This window comes from Heliangelus exortis, chromosome 2 (genome assembly GCF_036169615.1).
Source record: "Heliangelus exortis chromosome 2, bHelExo1.hap1, whole genome shotgun sequence".
NCBI classification, from domain to species: Eukaryota; Metazoa; Chordata; class Aves; order Apodiformes; family Trochilidae; genus Heliangelus; species Heliangelus exortis.
The window spans coordinates 25,713,714-25,731,306 of record NC_092423.1 but is presented as its reverse complement, the minus strand read 5'-3'; the positions used below and the strand labels follow the sequence as shown (position 1 = coordinate 25,731,306).

Genomic DNA, 17,593 nt, shown 5'->3' with positions numbered 1-17,593 from the left:
GCGGGGCGGTGGGGCTGGACGAGCCCCCTTGCAGTTTGATGGGGTGGCTCAGAGGGGGAAGCTGGAAAACTCACGATCGCGACGCTCCGGCTGGGAGATTGCTGTTGGTATTCTCTTTAAAAGAGCTTGAATGGGACTTTTTTTTTTACTTTTTTTTTTACTTTTTTTTTTTTTTTTTTTTTTTTTTTAAGCCAAAGCTTTGTTGTGCTAAACTAGTTGGACGAGTTAGGGTGTCGCTGCTCCCGATTGCTCTGGCCAATGGAACCCGATCCACCCTGCTGTGCGTAAGAGCGCAATTAAGGATTTAACCAAGCCTATGCTGCGCCCCAGCCAGCAGTCTGCCGGAGACAGACACCGCGCCGCAGCCTCCTCCCCCAGACATGTCTGCTTAGACCCGAGCAGCCCCAGCAGCCAGCCCCAGACAGCCGTCGGCTCCGAGCTATGACAGGAGTATTTGACAGAAGGGTCCCCAACATCAGATCCGGCGACTTTCAAGCTCCTTTCCAGACGGCCGCAGCCATGCACCACCCGTCCCAGGAATCTCCCACTTTACCCGAGTCCTCGGCTACGGATTCCGACTACTACAGCCCGGCGGGGGGAGCCCCGCACGGCTACTGCTCGCCTACCTCGGCTTCTTACGGCAAAGCGCTCAACCCTTATCAGTATCAGTACCACGGCATGAATGGATCTGCTGGGAACTATCCTGCCAAAGCCTATGCAGACTACAGTTACGCCAGTCCCTACCACCAGTACAGCGGGGCTTACAACCGCGTACAGAGTTCCGCCAGCCAGCCAGGTGAGAGACGGGGTCCGGGGGAGTGCGGGGAGGCTGGGAGGGCTGGGAGAGGGCGCCCTGGCAGAGCCTGTCCCGTGGAGCGTGGGGATGCAGCTTTCCCCAAACCACGAGGAGAAATAATTAAAAAAAAAAAAAAAAAAGCGGGGAAAAAAATTAAAGACAGCTAAAAAAAAAAAAAAAAAAAAGAAAGAGAGAAAGCTGGAAAGCTGGAGCTAATTTTCCTGACCAGTTGACCAGCCCGCACGATCTAAAACACAAATCCTAGGACTAGTGTTTTGATTATCAAACGTCGGTCAACTGCCCTCGGGCCCCCACGGCTGCCTCCCTCCTCCTTCTCCCTGCAGGAAGAGGGGAAAAAATTGCCGACTGTTGTTGCGCGTCTCAAACTCAGGTTCGCGGTGGCAAAGAAAGTTTCCCTGTGCTTGAGGGGCGGGGGAGGAGACTGGAAGAGGGGGAGGCCATCCGTGGAGGGTCTGAGAAGCCGGGAGGCTTTTTTACCAGAAAGAGACGAGGTTTTAGCGCTATTTACTTCTTTTAAGTTATTGGATGGGAGGGAATAAAGAGAAAAAAAAAAGAGAGGACGGGGGGGGATAAAGCCAGTCTGTATCCAAGCGCCGCGGCTAGGGCTTGGCGGGGACGAGTGTGGCCGCGGCAGCTCTTGGGTACACTCCGCCGGCGGCGGGGGGGAGGCGCGGGTGTGCGGGGGAAGCGGTCGGTGCCCTGAGTAGGTTTCTGCTCCGGGCCGGCCTCTTCCCAGCAGGACACCACTAATCCTAATTCCCGCGGCAGGCGCGCATGCCCCGCTCTCCCGCCCGCGCAGCTCTGCGCGCTCGGTGCTGCCGCCCTCCGCGGAGGATGCCCGGGGCGGTCGCGGTAGGCGGAGGAGGGCCGGGGGTGGCCGAGCCCCGGCGAGGAGAGAGCGGGGCCTCCTGACTCGCTGCGGGGAGCCGGCGGAGGGTGCGCGGGGCCGCCGCCGCCGGCGGGAGCCTCGGGGGAGCCACAGGGGCTCGTCGGGACGGCGCCGCTGATCTGCCCTGCCCGGCCTGCGGGCGGGACGCTACCGCCCGCGGCGCAGGCTGCGCGGCGCAGAGCGGAGCCGTGTCCCATGCCTTAACGTCTACGTCTGTGTCTCTCTCGCGTCCGTGCAGAGAAGGAGGTGGCGGAGCCCGAGGTGAGGATGGTGAACGGCAAACCAAAGAAAGTGCGCAAACCCCGGACTATTTATTCCAGCTTTCAGCTGGCGGCGTTGCAAAGGAGGTTTCAGAAGACCCAGTACCTCGCCCTGCCCGAGCGGGCAGAGCTGGCCGCCTCCCTGGGGCTCACGCAGACACAGGTACCGCGCTCTCTCCGCTCGGTTCTACTAGGTCAGCCCCGGCCCAGCCTGGCTCGGCCCAGCGGGGCGCAGAGTGCCGGGTTCCCCCCGGCACTTCGGGAAGGGCCCCGCGGAGGGGCCGGGAGGGTGGCGGGGAGTGGGTCCCTCGCAGGCGCGGATCTCCGCTTTGCCAGGCGGGCATTAATGGTGTCGGTTTCCCTCCCCCTTCCCCCTTTCCTCTCCTCTCCTTTCCTCCCAGGTGAAAATTTGGTTTCAGAATAAAAGATCCAAGATCAAGAAGATCATGAAGAACGGGGAGATGCCTCCGGAGCACAGCCCCAGCTCCAGCGACCCCATGGCCTGCAACTCTCCACAGTCGCCTGCGGTTTGGGAACCTCAAGGCTCGTCCCGCTCCCTCAGCCACCACGGCCACGCACACGCTCACCCTCCAAACTCCAACCCGTCCCCTGCATCCAGCTACCTGGAGACCTCCGGTTCCTGGTACCCTGCTGCCAACTCCATCAACTCCCACCTCCAACCCCACGGCTCCCTACAGCACCCGTTAGCGCTGGCCTCTGGGACAATTTATTAGAGTCTGACCTTTTTTTTTTTTTTTTTTTTTTTTTTTTTGTTCCTTGGACTCCCATGTTTTACTGTTAAGGAATAATAACGAAAGGAATGCATATGGGGAATTTTTTAAAGGGAAAAGAAACAAACACAAAAATTAAAATGTGTAAAGCTTATGCATGTAACTTATTGCATTTCAAAGGAAACCCTTTTTTATACAATACGGACATTTTTTGGCTCAGCTGTGGACACTATCAATGGTGCCTTGAAATCTATGACCTCAACTTTTCCAGAGACTTTTTTTCAATGTTATTTTAACCCTGTAAATAATTGTAGATAGAGGAATTAAACTGTATATTCTGAATAAAATAAAATTATTTCGACCACAAGAAATGTTTTTAAATTACCCCTTCTTCTCCTAATAAGAAGGAAAAAAATAATAACAATGCCAATTTGCTTGCAGAGAGTGAGTGAGGATTTTTTTTACGGGCCCGATCCTGGACATTCACATTCGTTCACCAGGCCGGGATGGGTCACCACAGCCCATCCATGTTGGCAAGATCTGACCATTGTAGGTCCCCACGGGCAAACCGAGGGGCGGTGATGCTCCTTCCCCGCTGGAAAAGAGGCTTTTCCAAAACCTCGTACACCTTATCGCTTTTTAATCACTTTTATCAGTGATAAAAGCTGAAGAGAAAGCTGCCCATCCTGACTCTAGAATACAAATCTCTCGCCTTAAGCCTCTCTGAATCCTTTCCTGAGAGCAATTAGCGTCGAGAGCTGCACACTCAGTGCCCATCAGTCGCCCGTGTGCGCTCGGCTAATTATACAAATTACGTTTCCGTCAAAGGGAGTCACTAAATATGAGAAAAAGGATAAAATGGGGGGCCCGCTCCCCTTGCTCCTGGTGAAAGCCTGCGGCGGCTCCGGCTGAAGGAGGGACTTCGCGGAGGTAATTTTTTTTTTTTTTTTTTTTAATGCCTATCTACATGATTTAGGGGGAAAAAAGCCGGCGGCGCAGCCATCACTAGCGCTTCCCGGTGCACCGGGGCGCGGCCGGGGTCACGGCACCAGCAGGGTCCTGGCGCTGCCCACGGGTACGGAGCACCGGCCTGGTGCGTGGCACCGAGCGTGGGCCTCGCTCCCGGCAGAGGCACCGGGTTTTCCCGGTGGACCGCCACGGAGGCGCACATTCCCGCAGACCCTCCACTCCTCCCACCCCCCCAAGCTGTCAGGTGGTGACCTGGAAGCTACGCAGGGAATTCATGGCCGTGCGAGGTAAGGCGGAAGGGGTGACTGTGACAAAGGCGTCTCCTGAAGGATCCCCGAGATAGAAAATTACCTCCTGTCACCCGAGGATGGCAGGGAGAGGGCTGGTAGGGCCGGGAGAGGAGGCCTGAAAAGGCACGCTCCTGGCCTGGGGCGCACTTACCTGTCTCCAGTTTTCCTCCCCGCTGCCCTCCCCCTCCTTTCTTCTGCCTCCGCTCCCGCCTGCCATGTTTAGCTCCTGTGCGGGAGCGTGCGTGTGTTTCTCCCCCAAGAAAGAAACCCGGAGTTGCTGTTTTGTAACAGGTTTGGGGGTTGGTAAATGGCTTGCAGTACAATAGACCAGTTTGTTCGGTAAAGCTTCTCCCTGCACGCCGGGGAGCGGTGCGTGGGTGCCGGAGACAGGGCGGCGGGGGCCGCCGGCTGCACACCCCTGCCCGCTGCCGGGTATCTGGCCACCCTGCCGCCGCTGCCCCGCCACCCCTCGCCTCCTCTCAGCGGCTCTAGGAACGGGCTCCTGCTTGTTTCACTTGCCAGGCTTCAAGGACTTTCCCGGACTGTGGGGCTGCCGAAAAGCTCGGCTTTGTCTCTTCTGCTAACTTCCACCCTGTGCAAAACAAACAAACAAACAAACAAACAAAGCCCTGGCTTTTTAATTTTCTTCCGTTCTTTTTCTCGTTTACCTCCAGACAAACTTTTTCTTTTTTTTTTTCAACCTGCAATTAAAGATTATACCCTTCCCGAGGTCTCCCCTTTGCAGAAAGGCTTGGACACAAAAGGTGGAATTCTATTTCCCAGGTTGGTTCATCCACCCCTTTCTTTGAGGGGATGCCGCGGGCCTGTTTGGTTGCGGTAACCTGCAGGGGCCAGGGAAGCTCGGGCGGACAGCGCAGGAACAGCTCCGAGGAGGCGGGATGCCGGCAGGCAGGATGCGGGGCAAGGATAGGAATTCACTCTGCCGGCTTGGCCGAGCAGTCTGGGCTCTGGCACGGCTCCCTGCTCCGAGACAGCCCGGCTCGGTTTCCATGCTGGTCCCTCTTGCTTGCTTAATTTCTCCTCCTCCAAGATCAGGGTGGTGTTGCGCAGGTCTAGGAGAGCCTGGCACACTTTCCCCGGAGAGGGTAAACCCGGTTAGGAAATGCCCCTCGCCGGGGCTCATCGTCGCAGGACCCCGGCCCCAATGAACACCCGAGATCTAGAGCCGCCCGCCTCTTCGTGAGAGCCCCGGGCGGGGGGGTGCTCCTGTGCCCCCTGTCCCTGTACACACAGGCAGGCACACCTCGGCGCCTCTCCCCGCCCGGGCACACCCTCGGGGCTATGGCGGGGCCGGAGGGGTCTTGGCTTGTCCGGGCCTCCCCCCTTGCCTCTTCGGGAAAGGGATGGGATGAACTGTCCTTTGTCTGACGCTGGGTTTGAGTTCGGTGGATTGCTGGCTCGGGGCCCTTTTTTTTTTTTTTTTTCCCTACCCCCGCCTTTTTCCCTCCCTTCTCTTTTCCTGGCGGCCACTTGCATGTGGAGCTGGGGCAGCTCGGGGAGCCGAAAGGAGCCACATTCCTGTGGGTGCCGAGCGGCTCCAGGGCTGAGCCACAGGGCCTGACACATACACAGACAAGACACACAGGCACACACACAGAGTCGCCTGAAGCCCCAGCTGCCTCAGCTCTTGAGCTCCTGACACAGCCAGCACCCCTGGGGCTCTCCCACCCACAGCAGACTCCCTCCGCCCCCCAGTCTAAATGCCCTCGCCCCAGGATGGGGCTCACACCCCCTGACACAGACGCCCTTGACTGCCCACCACCTCCAGCTACGGACACCGGAGAACACCTTCCTCCGTCCCCCGAAGCGTCCTCCTCTGCTCCCTGCCCAGACATCTTCGCATCGCTCGGATAGGGCGAGTGTCCGTCCGGGAGAGCGTTGCCTTCTCGCCCTCAGTTTCCCTCCCTTTCCTCCCAGGGGAAGAAAACAAAAAAACCCAAAAACCCAAACAAAACCCAAAAAGAAAAAAAACCCAAAAATAAACAAAAAAAACCCACCTCCTCCAACCTGTCACCGTGTCAAGGCCGCCCGCTCGTCAGGATTTTCTGTCGCCCTCTCGCTCCCACCGGTCTCCCCCAGAAATTCCTTCCTCCGCAGCGCGCTCTGCCTTGCGCGGGCCTGCGGGCGCTGCCCGCTCCGCCGCCAGCAGCGTTGTATCCCAAACATGCATCGCGCATGTGGCACCGATTAAAGATTTCAGTACCACGCAATTTGGACGACTGACATACTTTAGGTGGTTCTGTTATGGATTACGGAAAGGAGATCTATGGCTTCAGGAAAGTCGGGGCGAGGGGGGAGAAGCCCCATTTCTTGCTTTCGGTTGTTCGAGAGGCTGCCTGCAGTAACGCAATAACCTGTTTTATAGCTTAGGCAAGAGCCGTGAAAATAGGAACCGCGGAGTTTACGCTAAGCCTCCATTTCACTCTCTCTATTGTTCTTGTTTGTTTGTTTGTTTGTTTGGGGTTTTTTGTTTGTTTGTTTTTAGGGAGAATCTGTGTTACATCAATTAAACGTTTCTGCTCTTTGTTCAGCAATGCGTCTTCTTACATGCGGTTTGGGGGGATAAGCAAAGGCTTATAAACACCCGATAAATCCCGACACGCACCAACGCCCCGGGTGTCTGCGTGAACACCCTAGCACGGACACGACCCCTCCCAGGCCTCCTCGCCTCCTTTCTTGCCTCTAGGTGAGGTCCGGGGAGCCGGGGCCGGCCAGAAGCTGCGACTGATTCAGCACTTGGCAGGGAGGAAGGAGCTTGGGGATGGCTCCTTGCCCTCCTCCCGCTGCTGCCTGCCCCTCGGCAGTCGCGGAGAGGTTGCCTAAACCTCAGCTTGGGCTGTGCATCAGGGATCAGAGAGCCTCGCCGGGCCGGATCCTGAACTGACTCCATGCTCTGCAGCGGCATCGTCTGCCTGACCGCGGAGCTGGCCCTCCATCCCAGGAAATCTTTACAGTCTCCTCTATATGCACCATATAACGCGTTTTATGGGTCTTTAGCCTCGCAGTATCCACCGAGCTTTCCTTTCCCTTTCTTCACATTATTTTTATTAATTCCCGTGGAGAAAAGAGAGCAGAGGAAGGCTGCGGGCTGCCTGGCGCGGCTGCAGCCGGGGGAAGCCAGCAAGGGCCGGGGCCGGCACCTCTCCCTCAGGCTGCTGCCCCTCCTCTCGCATCCGAACCCTGCCGGTACCTGCCGGCGGGGCAACAACCGCGCTTTGATGATTTGGCCCATTAAAAATGAAACAGGTTTGTGTATATCGTGGCCAGGGTTAATGAAAGCTAATCAGGAGTCGAAAGCGAACTAGCCCAATGAGTTAACCTCACTAGCTGCAGGTAGTCCTGTTAGCCAGGCTCTTTTGTTTAATTAATTACAATTGAGTCGGTTCTGTGATAATTTCCTTAAGGACCCCTGACGACTGGTCCAGCGGGTATGTGGGAGCGCAGAAGGCCGCGGGCGCCGCAGGTTCTCGCTGAGGGTGCCTAACCCCAGTGTCCCGCATCCTGCATCTCACACCCCCTCACTCTCCTCCGCCTGGTTACGAGGCTCCCAAGGCTTCTTGCCCGAAAGTGACGTTCAGTCACCTGGGAGGAGGCACACGACAAGGGAGACAACGCTTTTGGGGATGGGTGGGGAGCCCGGGCATCCTCCGAGTACCGGGGAGGGACTGCTGGGAAGAGCCGAGCCGAGAGGCGGATTGATGCAGGCGGGAGCCCGAAGCATCAGCCCCTGCCTGCACATCAGTCTCGCACTCGTTGAGATTTGGACACGTAACGCTGCAGACCACTGATTTGCTATTTTCTTAATTCCCGCTCTTCTCATTCCCTATGAATCAAACAGTCTTTTGTCCTTCAGAGTTTGATTTGATCGCTACTGTTCACATTTCACTTTTGTATTTTTCTCTCCCTATACCATTACTCATTGAGTGCCCTGTGAAATTACAATCGTACATTTTCAACTCAGCAACCCATTTGCAGTGCAAAAATAGGGTCTAAATAATGGCTGAATTAGCCCTACTGGACAGTTTCAGATGTAACACTCTGTAATAATTATATTGCAGGCTGGATTAGGATGCTATTATCATAATCTGGACGTTTACAATTATCTGTAATTTGCAAAGATGCGCCAGGTCTTGATTACAGCAGTTTTTTTTATCAAGCTAACCATCACTAAACAGTGACAGTAATAACAGCTAATTTTGCTGGCAATATAAGAGGTGCTGGGGTGTGCAAACAATTTCACACCTGGATGTGCTCACTCAACCAAGAATCTAGAGAAAGAGCTTCTGCCCTGAGACTCAGAAAAATATTCTCCACTGCTTCTGTTCAGTATAGATTTCTAGACCCCGATCATTGCTTAGCAGATTGTCACAGGGGGTAAGTTTTGGGGCTCATTTGGGTTTGGGGTCGCTTTGTGACTGCTTCGCGCCTTTCCTTTCCAGGCACGCTCCAGTTGTCTCGTTCCAGCCCTTTCGCGGTCGTTCGTGCGCCGGTGGTTTTCCTCACCGGGCCGGCCCCTGACAGCTCCGTGCCCCCTTTTCCAACCGGTGCTGTCGGGGGCAGCGGGTGGTGCCGAGGATGCGGCGGGGGAGGTCCTGGAGGGGTGGCGTGGAGCTCGGAAACCAGCGGAGAATTCATGCGAGCCCCGGGGACAGTCCCGGACGCCCGTTCCCGCAGCGGGGCGGTGGCATCGCGCCTTTCCGCGGTCCCTGTGCCTGCAGACCCGGGGCGGCAGAGCCCGGCGACCCCAGGGTGGCCGCGGTGGCGGTGGCGGCGGCCCGGCAGGTCGGTCTGCTACGGGGGGGAACTGCCCCGCTCCATCCATAGATGACGCTGTCTCACAGGAGTCTCCCGGGGCGGCGGCCGCACGGGTGGGAGCGGGAGCTGCCATGGCTGCTGCCGTTCGCCCCCACCCCGCTTTCGGGAAGGCCAGCCTCCTGCACCTTCTCTCACTCCCTCCAGTCATCGGGTGGGGCTTTTTGTTGTTTTTGTTTTGTTTTGGTGTTGTGTTGTTTTGGGTTTTTTTGGTTTTTTTTTTAGTTAGTTGGGGTTTTTTCATTATCATAATTTATTTGCTGGCTGGCGTGCTTGCTTGCTTGTTGCCTGCTTTTTATTTAAGCCTACCTGAGAGATCACTCGTGGGGAGAAGGGCATGGTGCAGAGGGATGCTTTCCGTGTCGGCACCCACGCCAGCACTGGCGGGGCGTGCAGTTGAGGACGAGCCCCCCGAAAGCCCACGGAAATCAGAGAGCCCCCCTCTCCTGCCCCCTCGAGCACGCCAGAGCAGGGGAACAGGGAGGGGAGTGACCGCCCGCCGCCGTCCCCACTCGGGGGCTGTAACGAAAGGGTTAAGTCAGCTGCGGGGGCCGGGGGGGCGGGGGCCGGGACCTGGCAAGTCGGGCTCGGCGGGGCTGGGCTGGGCTCCCTGGGCTCGGGACTCGCTCACCTGGGCACCCATCGCCCTTCTGCGGGGGCGAGGGTGAGCCCGCAAAGGGCCAGCTCGGGGGATGTACAGCACGTTTTTCTGAAGGATGCACACACACACACGAGTGATATTGGTTTAAATGTATGGTAGCTTTCTCTCCAGTGTCATTTGAATAATTCAGTGAGCCCCACTACCAGCTGTACTTCTGAAGCCTCTTCCATTCTTTTCAGCATTATAATTTTGGTTAATTTTCAATTTTAGGCCCTACGTCTCTGCAATTTGTGTATGAATAACAGAATAATTTTCCTCTTTTGTTTCGCCTTTCCTGTTCCTGAATCTAAATAAAGATGGCTTTTTAGTATTAAAAGTGGAAGAAAATTACAGGTAATTATCTTTGACGGTAAAAACGCTGTAATCAGCGGGCTACATGAAAAATTACTCTAATTATGGCTGCATTTAAGAGAATGGAAAAAAACCTTCTTGTGGATAAAAACCTTAAATTGTCCCCAATGTCTGCTTCAAATTGGATGGCACTGCAGCTGGAGGCTTTGTTCAGAATTGATCCTGGGGAGCTCTGAACCCAAAGTTTCACAGTGGGAAGGGGAAAAAAAGAAAAGAAAACATTTTTCCTAATGTAACAATACGAATGGTAGAAAATGACAAGACTGATCGGTTTTAAACCACTCTGAAGACTGACTGAGCGTGGAAGTTGCTCAAAAAAAAAACAAAACAAAAAAACACCCCCCAAAAAACTGGTGTATTGGTAAGTAGTCTTTGCTTTGTGTCTAATTATAGTGACTGTCCTTTTGCACGACTGTATGTAGCTGTCATTATATGGAGCACTCTGAGGATCTCTATTGACTTCTGATAAATGGCTCAGTGGTTTCAAGGTTCATAATTTGAAGGATGCCCAGGTCTCTAGCCATTAATTCTCGCAGTATGGGGCACCCAGCTTGGATGAGGAAAGGGCTTTTCATTGTCAGTAGTTGCTGTGTTTTCCACAAGCTGGTGAGTCTGGAGCTGGCTGGACAGCGTGTTGTGTGCCTGGGCACCTCTCAGAGCTTTGCAAAACATTCCTCAGCTTGCATTGTCTGCTCTTTAAAAACAAAGGAGGGCGCCTCCTTTCTTAATAATTTGGACTCTCCGACCTTTGGGAAGAAAGGCTGGGCTCTGAGCTTTGCCTCGGCGAGAAAGCTCAGTTCAGCTGAGCAGCGGAACAGTGAAATCGAAGCAGAAATAGCCGGGTGACTAGAAACTTCTTCCAGGCTTATCTTTGCGGTCGCTGTATCTCCTGTCTTAGTCGTAGCCTTAAGATTAACCAAGCCACCAGCTACCCCTCCACCCCTCTTTCTCTCCCCCCCCCTCCACCCCAACTTTTCTGTCTTTGCTGGCAGATGCATGTTCAGGTAGCTGTGTCCGTGCGTGCAGGCACCCGAGGGGACAGCGTCCAGCTGTCCCGGGCTGAACTCGAAGTGTGGGGGGGTGCAGTTTGGGAGGAGGTGGGCATTCTCTAAGGCGGAGAAAATGCGAGCCAGGCGGGAGTTTTGTGGCTTTTACTCTATATATGAAAGAAGACAAAAACATACAAAGTATATGTACAACTAAAATTCAACAATATATACAGAAAGGTTGCTCGGGGGAAAGGTCCCTCTCGCTCCGGGGGTGACGCTGCCGTCAGGCAGCGCTGAACTTTCCTTCCCGGACCGCGGCGGCGGGTCTTGCCGCAGATCCCTCGTTCTGTCTTTCCTGCTCGTCTCCGGGAGTCTGTCCGGCTGTGTGCGGGTGTGTGCGGGTGCGGGTTAGGGGGCTCTTCGCGGGAGAGACGGTGGTTTCTTCGGAGCCGCAGCCCATTGCATTTTGAGAAAGCATGCAGGTTTGCTTCGTGGTAATGTTCTAATCTTACAGTATATTTTCATTTTTCAACCAGTTCTCCTTTATCCCCCCTCTTCTTTTATTTTTTTCTTTTTCTTTTCTTCTTCTTTTTTTTTTTTTTTTTTTTTTTTTTTAATTTTATATTTTTTTTAATCCCTTCTTCTCTCTTTTAATTCTTTTCCCCAGACCAGATTAGGTGAATAAAAATGAAGGAGTTTTGACTAGTCTCTCTTTCATCATGTAATGTCTTTAGCTCATTAAACAAGTAAAAACGGCTGCCACGGTAGATTCAGGTTCTTCTTGTGGGCAAGGTCTGTAAAAAGTTTGTTTTGACTTATACTCCACAGAGAAAGCGGCTGGTGCCTTGGAGTCCGAAGGAAAATATCCTAAAGAGAAGTGTCTTCTGTGCGCCAGAATGAAAATTGTGTCTTTCTGTTCAAGATCAATCGCTGAGGTTACTAAAAAAAAAAAAAAAAAAAAAAAAAAAAAAAAAAAAGAAGCCACTGTCTCTTTGCCGCATCTACAAGTTCACACAGAGCCTGTTAGCTGGCACGGCTTGGCAAAGCAGGGGAACTTTTTGCCATGTCGAGACGAGGCGTTCTTGGGATATTATTTCTCTTGGACAATTCACATCATTTGTGGTCTCTGCATTGTGTCTTGATGTGGAGAAGAATACCAGTGAGAATAGCCAGGCATGTAGCTGTTGGGAGGCATATTGACTCCCTTGGCAGAAGCCGAAACGTCCCAGACTGGAGGCAGAGCCGGAGAGCGAGGGGAGAGGGCAGCAGAGCCGGGCAGAGGGTCGCTCTCGTGAGGGTTGCTGCCCTGCTTCAGCAGCTTCTTGAATTTGGAGCGCTTGTTCTGAAACCAGATCTTCACCTGTAAACCAAAAAGCAGAAGATATTAGCACCCAGGGCACGGTAGGGGAGACCCCGAGGGACATGGTTTTTGCTCTGGAGAAGGTCTGGAGAGCTCATGCCAGTCGAGTGTGGAGTTGGGGATAGTGAAGGAGGGGTAGCTAGGGCTGCTCTCGGGGTCTGGGTGAAGCTGGAGAGAACAGGAGAGGCAAAGAGGAGCTGGAAAGCAAAAGGGATGCAAGATTTTACCAGGAATATTGTTTTCCCTGGGCAGGCCAAATTGATTGAACTGGAACCGAATATACGCTGTCAGCTCTTCTGCTTTCATGCCTCATTCGGTATTTTGGAGGTCATTTGATCATTTGGGCTAACTGTTGTCAAACACGGGCAATCATATGATTTTGTGCCAGGAGACAGGAGCCAATAGACAAAGGGCATCTCACAGGGAAACTGCATCCAAAAACATGCACGATCAAGCAGTCCTTGCTGATGTGATGGGGTAGGACCCACAATGGAACCCGGACTGTAGCTTTATTTTTAAAGCTGTTTTTTTAAAAAGGAAAAATATCTTTCTCAGAGAGTAATTGGCTATCAGGATTGCTTTGGGTCTCATCCTGCTCCTAATTCATCAGAACTCCCAAGGAAGAACTCTGCGCTCAAGGAATTGTGCAAGGATCGGGCTCACTGTGGCAGTTCAAAATACTATAGGCATTATATATGTATATGACGTACACACACACATCTCTCAAAATCAAACCAATAAATAAAACAACTCCCACATGCATATTTAACCTTGCAGACTTTGCAGATGTAATGTTAGGAATAAGCAGGGGTGTTAGTCTGGCTGAATGCTCAGGATAGGGCCCGTAAAAGTCTATGCGTGCCAGAGAGAAGACAAGACAGCAAAGAAGAGACAGAACATGCATGCTAAGGATACTAGATCGCATTTGTACAGCCATCAGGTCTATTCCCATGATTAATGTTTGCTGAGTATTTAAAAATCTCTGGCTGGAAGCGACTATTACCAGTGACAGTGATAAAATCCTGAAGTTATTTGTTAAGCTCATAAATTCACATGATTACATTTTACCCGAATTGATCTCATCTAACCATGCACTTCTCCGCAAACCCCAGCCTGGAAAGCCTGTAATGCCTCATGTGTCTTTCAAGCTTAAATTAGCAGAATGGCACAGCTACTCCAACCACACTTAACTATGGCTTAACCTGCTATAATTTTGTACACGGCTGGCTTTGATCTTCAGATCTATTATCACCTTTCGTACATTTTGCCCAAGGGTAACCACTGCATTTGCGTTAGTCATCCAGGATGAATTAACTATTGATTTTACAGGTATTTCCTAACGTGTTCCTGCTTCCTCTCTAGCTATAGGTTGCTACGCGGCAGCTTTGCTTTGCTTTTAGCTCTACCTCAGGCCCAGAGATTCCTTGTGTTTCTTTTGTTCTCCTTTTCACAATTGGGCAATTGCGTCTCGGTGCTGGAATTATCCGAAAATACAGGCAATTTTGAAATGTTTTGTGTGGCATCAAAAGGGAGAGTTTGCTCGCCAGATGGCTGAGGGAAGGGAGCGTTCGTCTCTTTCTGCGGCAGACCGGTCTCTGTCGTGCATTAGATTAAGTCCTGTCACAGATAGATGGGGAACGTGTGCGTTACCTTTTCTACCGTTTCCCGTATAGAGGCCAAAACGCCTAGGGAGCATCGCACTGTGCTTGGCCTTTATTGCACGCGCAGGATTTCAGCGATTTGTGATTCCCAGTAATTACCTGTGTCTGGGTCAGTCCTAATGAAGCTGCCAGTTCAGCTCTCTCTGGAAGCGCCAGATACTGAGTCTGCTGAAAGCGATGATTTAAAGCCTGGAGTTGTAGACTAGAGTAAATGGTTCGAGGCTTCCGAATTTTTTTGCCTTTTCCATTGAATCTGATTTCACCGTTTTCAATCACTGTGGTTTTTTGCTGATCTGCAAGCAAAATAACATAGCTGAAACATCACCCTCCTTAGCTGTTTAAATGCGAGCGCTTTGGCTGCCACGGCTTCTCCAAAGCCAGCAGTACCCTGCCCCGACGCCGGTCCAACACCACCGCGGTATACACAGGCTCCGGCTCCTTAAAGCCACGCCGCGACACACGCTGATGCTTGGCAGCTGCTGGGAGGAAAAAAAAACTGCCCGGGCACAGTGGGCACGATGCCTTTCCCTGGGGGAGCGGGGGAGGGGGACGACTCATAATATATGTATATATTTATATAAAAATCAAATAGAGTGCAACGCTGGCTCCGTGGGGGGATGCCTGGTTCCAGGGCCATCCAGGTTTTACTCAGCTAATTGACTTCGCGTCGCCAGTTTGGTGGTCAGTGAATCACCCGGCCGAGACTTTTAACAATGCTTTTCTCCCCCCGTTCTCCCCCCCTCTCGCCCCCCCGTCTCCCCCCTCGTGCCCCTCCGGATGAATACGTAAAAATGAGCAGCTCCTTGCAAAAAAAAACCCCAAAAACCAAAAAAGCCCATAAATCAGACGGCCCCCGAGCGGAATGCGACCCGCTCGCCTGGAAACTTTCACTCCTCAGGTGTTAGCAGGAATTTTGCCTGAAGCCGGTCCCACCGTAACAAAGGAGTGCCCGGCGCAGCTCCCTGACCGCCGGCCGAGCGGGGAGGCGCCGGTGCCCAGCGCCGCGGTACCGGAGGGGGGAGCGCGGCGGCCCCTCCGCCCGGTACCGGAGCTGTAGGCCCGCGGAGGAGCTGCGGGAAGAATCAACCCCTCCTTCTTTCCCCGCATTCCCGCGCACCACAGGGCCAGCATCTCCCTCGGCGGGAGCGAGGGCCACGGCGTGGGTAGTGATGCAGATGCCCGGGGGTGGCCAGGGAGAGGCCCGGGAACGGAGGGAGGGTGGCGGCGGGTTAGGGAAGCGGTGCCGGCTCACCTGCATCGTCTGCCCGCGTCTGGCTGGCCGCGCTGCTGTTGTGGTAGGACTGGAGGTAAGGGCTATGCTGCGAGTGGCTCACGTAGGGATATGCGGCCAGCGAGCGGTGGTTGTAGGAGCCGGCGGTGCCGGAGTAGGGCGAGCTGTGGTGGTGATGCTGGTGGTGCGGGTGCGAGCCGGCGGCGGAGTGCAGGCAGTGCAGCGGGTAGTGGGCGCCGGCCATGGCCGGCGAGCTCTGCTGGGAGTGGGGAGGCGGCGGCGGCTGTGGTGGCGGTGGCTGCTGCTGCCCGAACTCCATGAAGGCGGATTTGGAGGAGTCTTGCGCGTCCAGCCCGTCAGCCATCGTAGTCATGGTCATCATCAAAGTTTGGGAGGGAGAGCGCGGCGCTCCCCGGCTCGCCCCCCGCGCTCTGCCTCCTCTCTGCCCAGCCACCGCCGCTCCCCTTACCCGCCGCGGCACCGCTGGAGAGGCGGCGGTGATTTAATTTAATTTCTTTTCTTTTTTTTTTTTTTTTTTTTTTTTCCTCCTTTTTTTTTTTTTTTCTTTTTTTTTTCTTTTCCGCTTTTTTTTTTTTCCTTCCCCCCCCCTCCTCTCCAAGGAGCCGTTGTGCGAGGGGCCTCGTTCACTGAGGGAGGGGAGGAAGGGGAGGGCGGTGTGTGGAGGGGGAGGGCGGGCTACTCCCGCCGCTTTTTTGCGCCGCTCTTTCCCTTCATCCCCCCGGCGCGTGGGGTGGGTGTTTTTTTGGGGGGGAAGGAGGAGGGGAGGAAGGGCGGGGAGGGCCGGGCGTGTTGGGGGGTGGGGGTTTAAGGTGGGAGCCGGGGAAAGTTGGGGCTCCGGCTCTTCGACTTGAAGGGCAGGGACGCGCACAAGTCGAATGCTTCGTCTCCGGAGGGCAGCGCCTCCCTCATTGGTCACTCAACCCCATGACGTCACCGCCCCGCCGTGCCGGCAGCGCGCGCGCTGCCCGCCCCCACCCCCTCCCCTGCCCCCCCCCCCCCCCCATTTTCCCCACCCGCGCGAGAGGCGCGGAGCCGCGGGTGGGGGAAAGGGGAGCACCTACCTCCACCCCCCTCCTTCCTTACACCCCCCCCCCCCCGCCCTTATCACGCATGCCCCCACCACATGACCCCCTCCATTCCACACACACACACACACGCACCCCCCCCTTTGCGCGGTATTTTCGCTGCGGCGAAGAGACGCGCAGCGCATTTTTCCCCGCTGAAAGCATCAGCTCCCGTAATCGCTTTCAAATATATGCAAATGGCTACGTGCGGTTGGCGGTTTTGGCAAAAGCTTGATTAGGATATAAACGACCCAAGGAAAAAAATAAAAGTGCCTGCGCCCTAAATTTGTCTTTAGATTACAATTCCAGTTGATTTTATTTTATTGTCAACATTGTTAATGATAAAAATAGAGTCGTTTTACAGTTATTTTTACTTTCTGGAAGGAGGCAATTAGACTTCTAATCAGGAATACACAAAAATCTCCCATGATTAACTGCAGTACTTTGTTCAAATTGCTGCTATAAAATTCAGAACAATTTGCCTGTAATGATTATGGACTGGGTTTATTTTGGGAGGTGGAATAAAAGTGGATATAGCATAAATTATCCTCTAATTATACACCAGTGTCGCCTCAATTATCCTCTTATCAAAATGGTTGTCTAACTGCCGCATTTAGTTTCAATTCTCTCATTTTTTCTATAAAAAGAACTTCATACCTTGTTATTATTAATCCATTTATTATTTGCAAGGGGATTTATATCCGAACATCCAGGTGGTATTACCACTTCTCTTTCAAAGATGGACTGGGGAAAGATATTAAGTTTGATCCAGCACGGCGGAAGATCTCTCTCTCCCCTCTCCTCTCTCTCCCCTCTCTCTCTCACTCCCTCTCTTTTTTTACCCCTTTCCTTCGCTTAAATCTCCTCGCGTCCAGCTAAACATGAGCTCCAGAGGCAGACCCCACCGGAGAGGACTGAGGTAGGAAGGACCCGGCGGAACTCGCTAAGCCTAGAGAAATCCGAAAGTTGCTCTAGATGGGGACACGGTCTGAAGGCTTCGGGCTTTGAAAACCAACACCGGCACCAGCTGCCGCCGCTCGCAAAACCCCGCACAGCCCAGAGACATCCCCAGACCCAGCACAGGTCGTGACACTGCCTCTCACAGCCTGGGGATTGGTTTCTAGATTTTGCAGTTTGGTAGTTTGGTTGTTGTTGTTTTGGCTTTTACTGTTGTTTTGGTTGGCTGCTTGGTTTTGGGTTGGTTTAGGATTTTTTCTTTTTTTTCTTTTCCATTTTTTTCCCCTTAACGCGTCTTCTTTGGAATTATTTAGAGGGGTTTTATTTTTCACTCTGAGATTTCTTCCCCCCGCTCTTCATTTATTTTTGGGGTTTGCTTTTCCCCAGCTGTGTCATGAGCTCTGGGAAGCCGGGGGATGCGAGCCCCCTGTTTGAGCACCGCACTGTCCACGGAGGGGGGGAGGGACAGGGGGATGCGAAGCGGTGCTCGATCGGTGACGGATGATAAC

At 53.6% G+C, this 17,593-nt stretch overlaps 2 protein-coding genes across 2 annotated transcripts; one reads left to right on the top strand and one right to left on the bottom strand.

The window, feature by feature from the left end:
• Window positions 1–326: 326 nt before the first annotated feature.
• Window positions 327–3,068, top strand: DLX5 (distal-less homeobox 5). Its single transcript, XM_071735282.1, has 3 exons — window positions 327–796; window positions 1,945–2,129; window positions 2,368–3,068. Exons 1-3 carry the CDS (start codon window positions 442–444, stop codon window positions 2,698–2,700), a joined length of 873 nt encoding a protein of 290 aa, XP_071591383.1. The 5' UTR covers window positions 327–441; the 3' UTR covers window positions 2,701–3,068.
• An 8,739-nt stretch (window positions 3,069–11,807) lies between these two features.
• DLX6 (distal-less homeobox 6) lies at window positions 11,808–15,534 on the bottom strand. The gene is made up of 3 exons (XM_071738664.1): window positions 15,064–15,534; window positions 13,911–14,104; window positions 11,808–12,150 (listed from the first exon to the last, which is right to left on the bottom strand). Exons 1-3 carry the CDS (start codon window positions 15,422–15,424, stop codon window positions 11,899–11,901), a joined length of 807 nt encoding a protein of 268 aa, XP_071594765.1. The 5' UTR covers window positions 15,425–15,534; the 3' UTR covers window positions 11,808–11,898.
• Between the last annotated feature and the right edge of the window lie 2,059 nt (window positions 15,535–17,593).

Coding starts and splice junctions, on each gene's coding strand:
- DLX5 (XM_071735282.1), top strand. CDS start 442: ATGACAGGAGTATTTGACAGAAGGGTCCCCAACATCAGATCCGGCGAC. Junction 797..1,944: donor GAGTTCCGCCAGCCAGCCAG/GTGAGAGACGGG, acceptor GCGTCCGTGCAG/AGAAGGAGGTGGCGGAGCCC. Junction 2,130..2,367: donor TGGGGCTCACGCAGACACAG/GTACCGCGCTCT, acceptor CTTTCCTCCCAG/GTGAAAATTTGGTTTCAGAA.
- DLX6 (XM_071738664.1), bottom strand. CDS start 15,424: ATGATGACCATGACTACGATGGCTGACGGGCTGGACGCGCAAGACTCC. Junction 14,105..15,063: donor GACGCGGGCAGACGATGCAG/GTGAGCCGGCAC, acceptor TTTTGCTTGCAG/ATCAGCAAAAAACCACAGTG. Junction 12,151..13,910: donor TAGGACTGACCCAGACACAG/GTAATTACTGGG, acceptor TTTGGTTTACAG/GTGAAGATCTGGTTTCAGAA.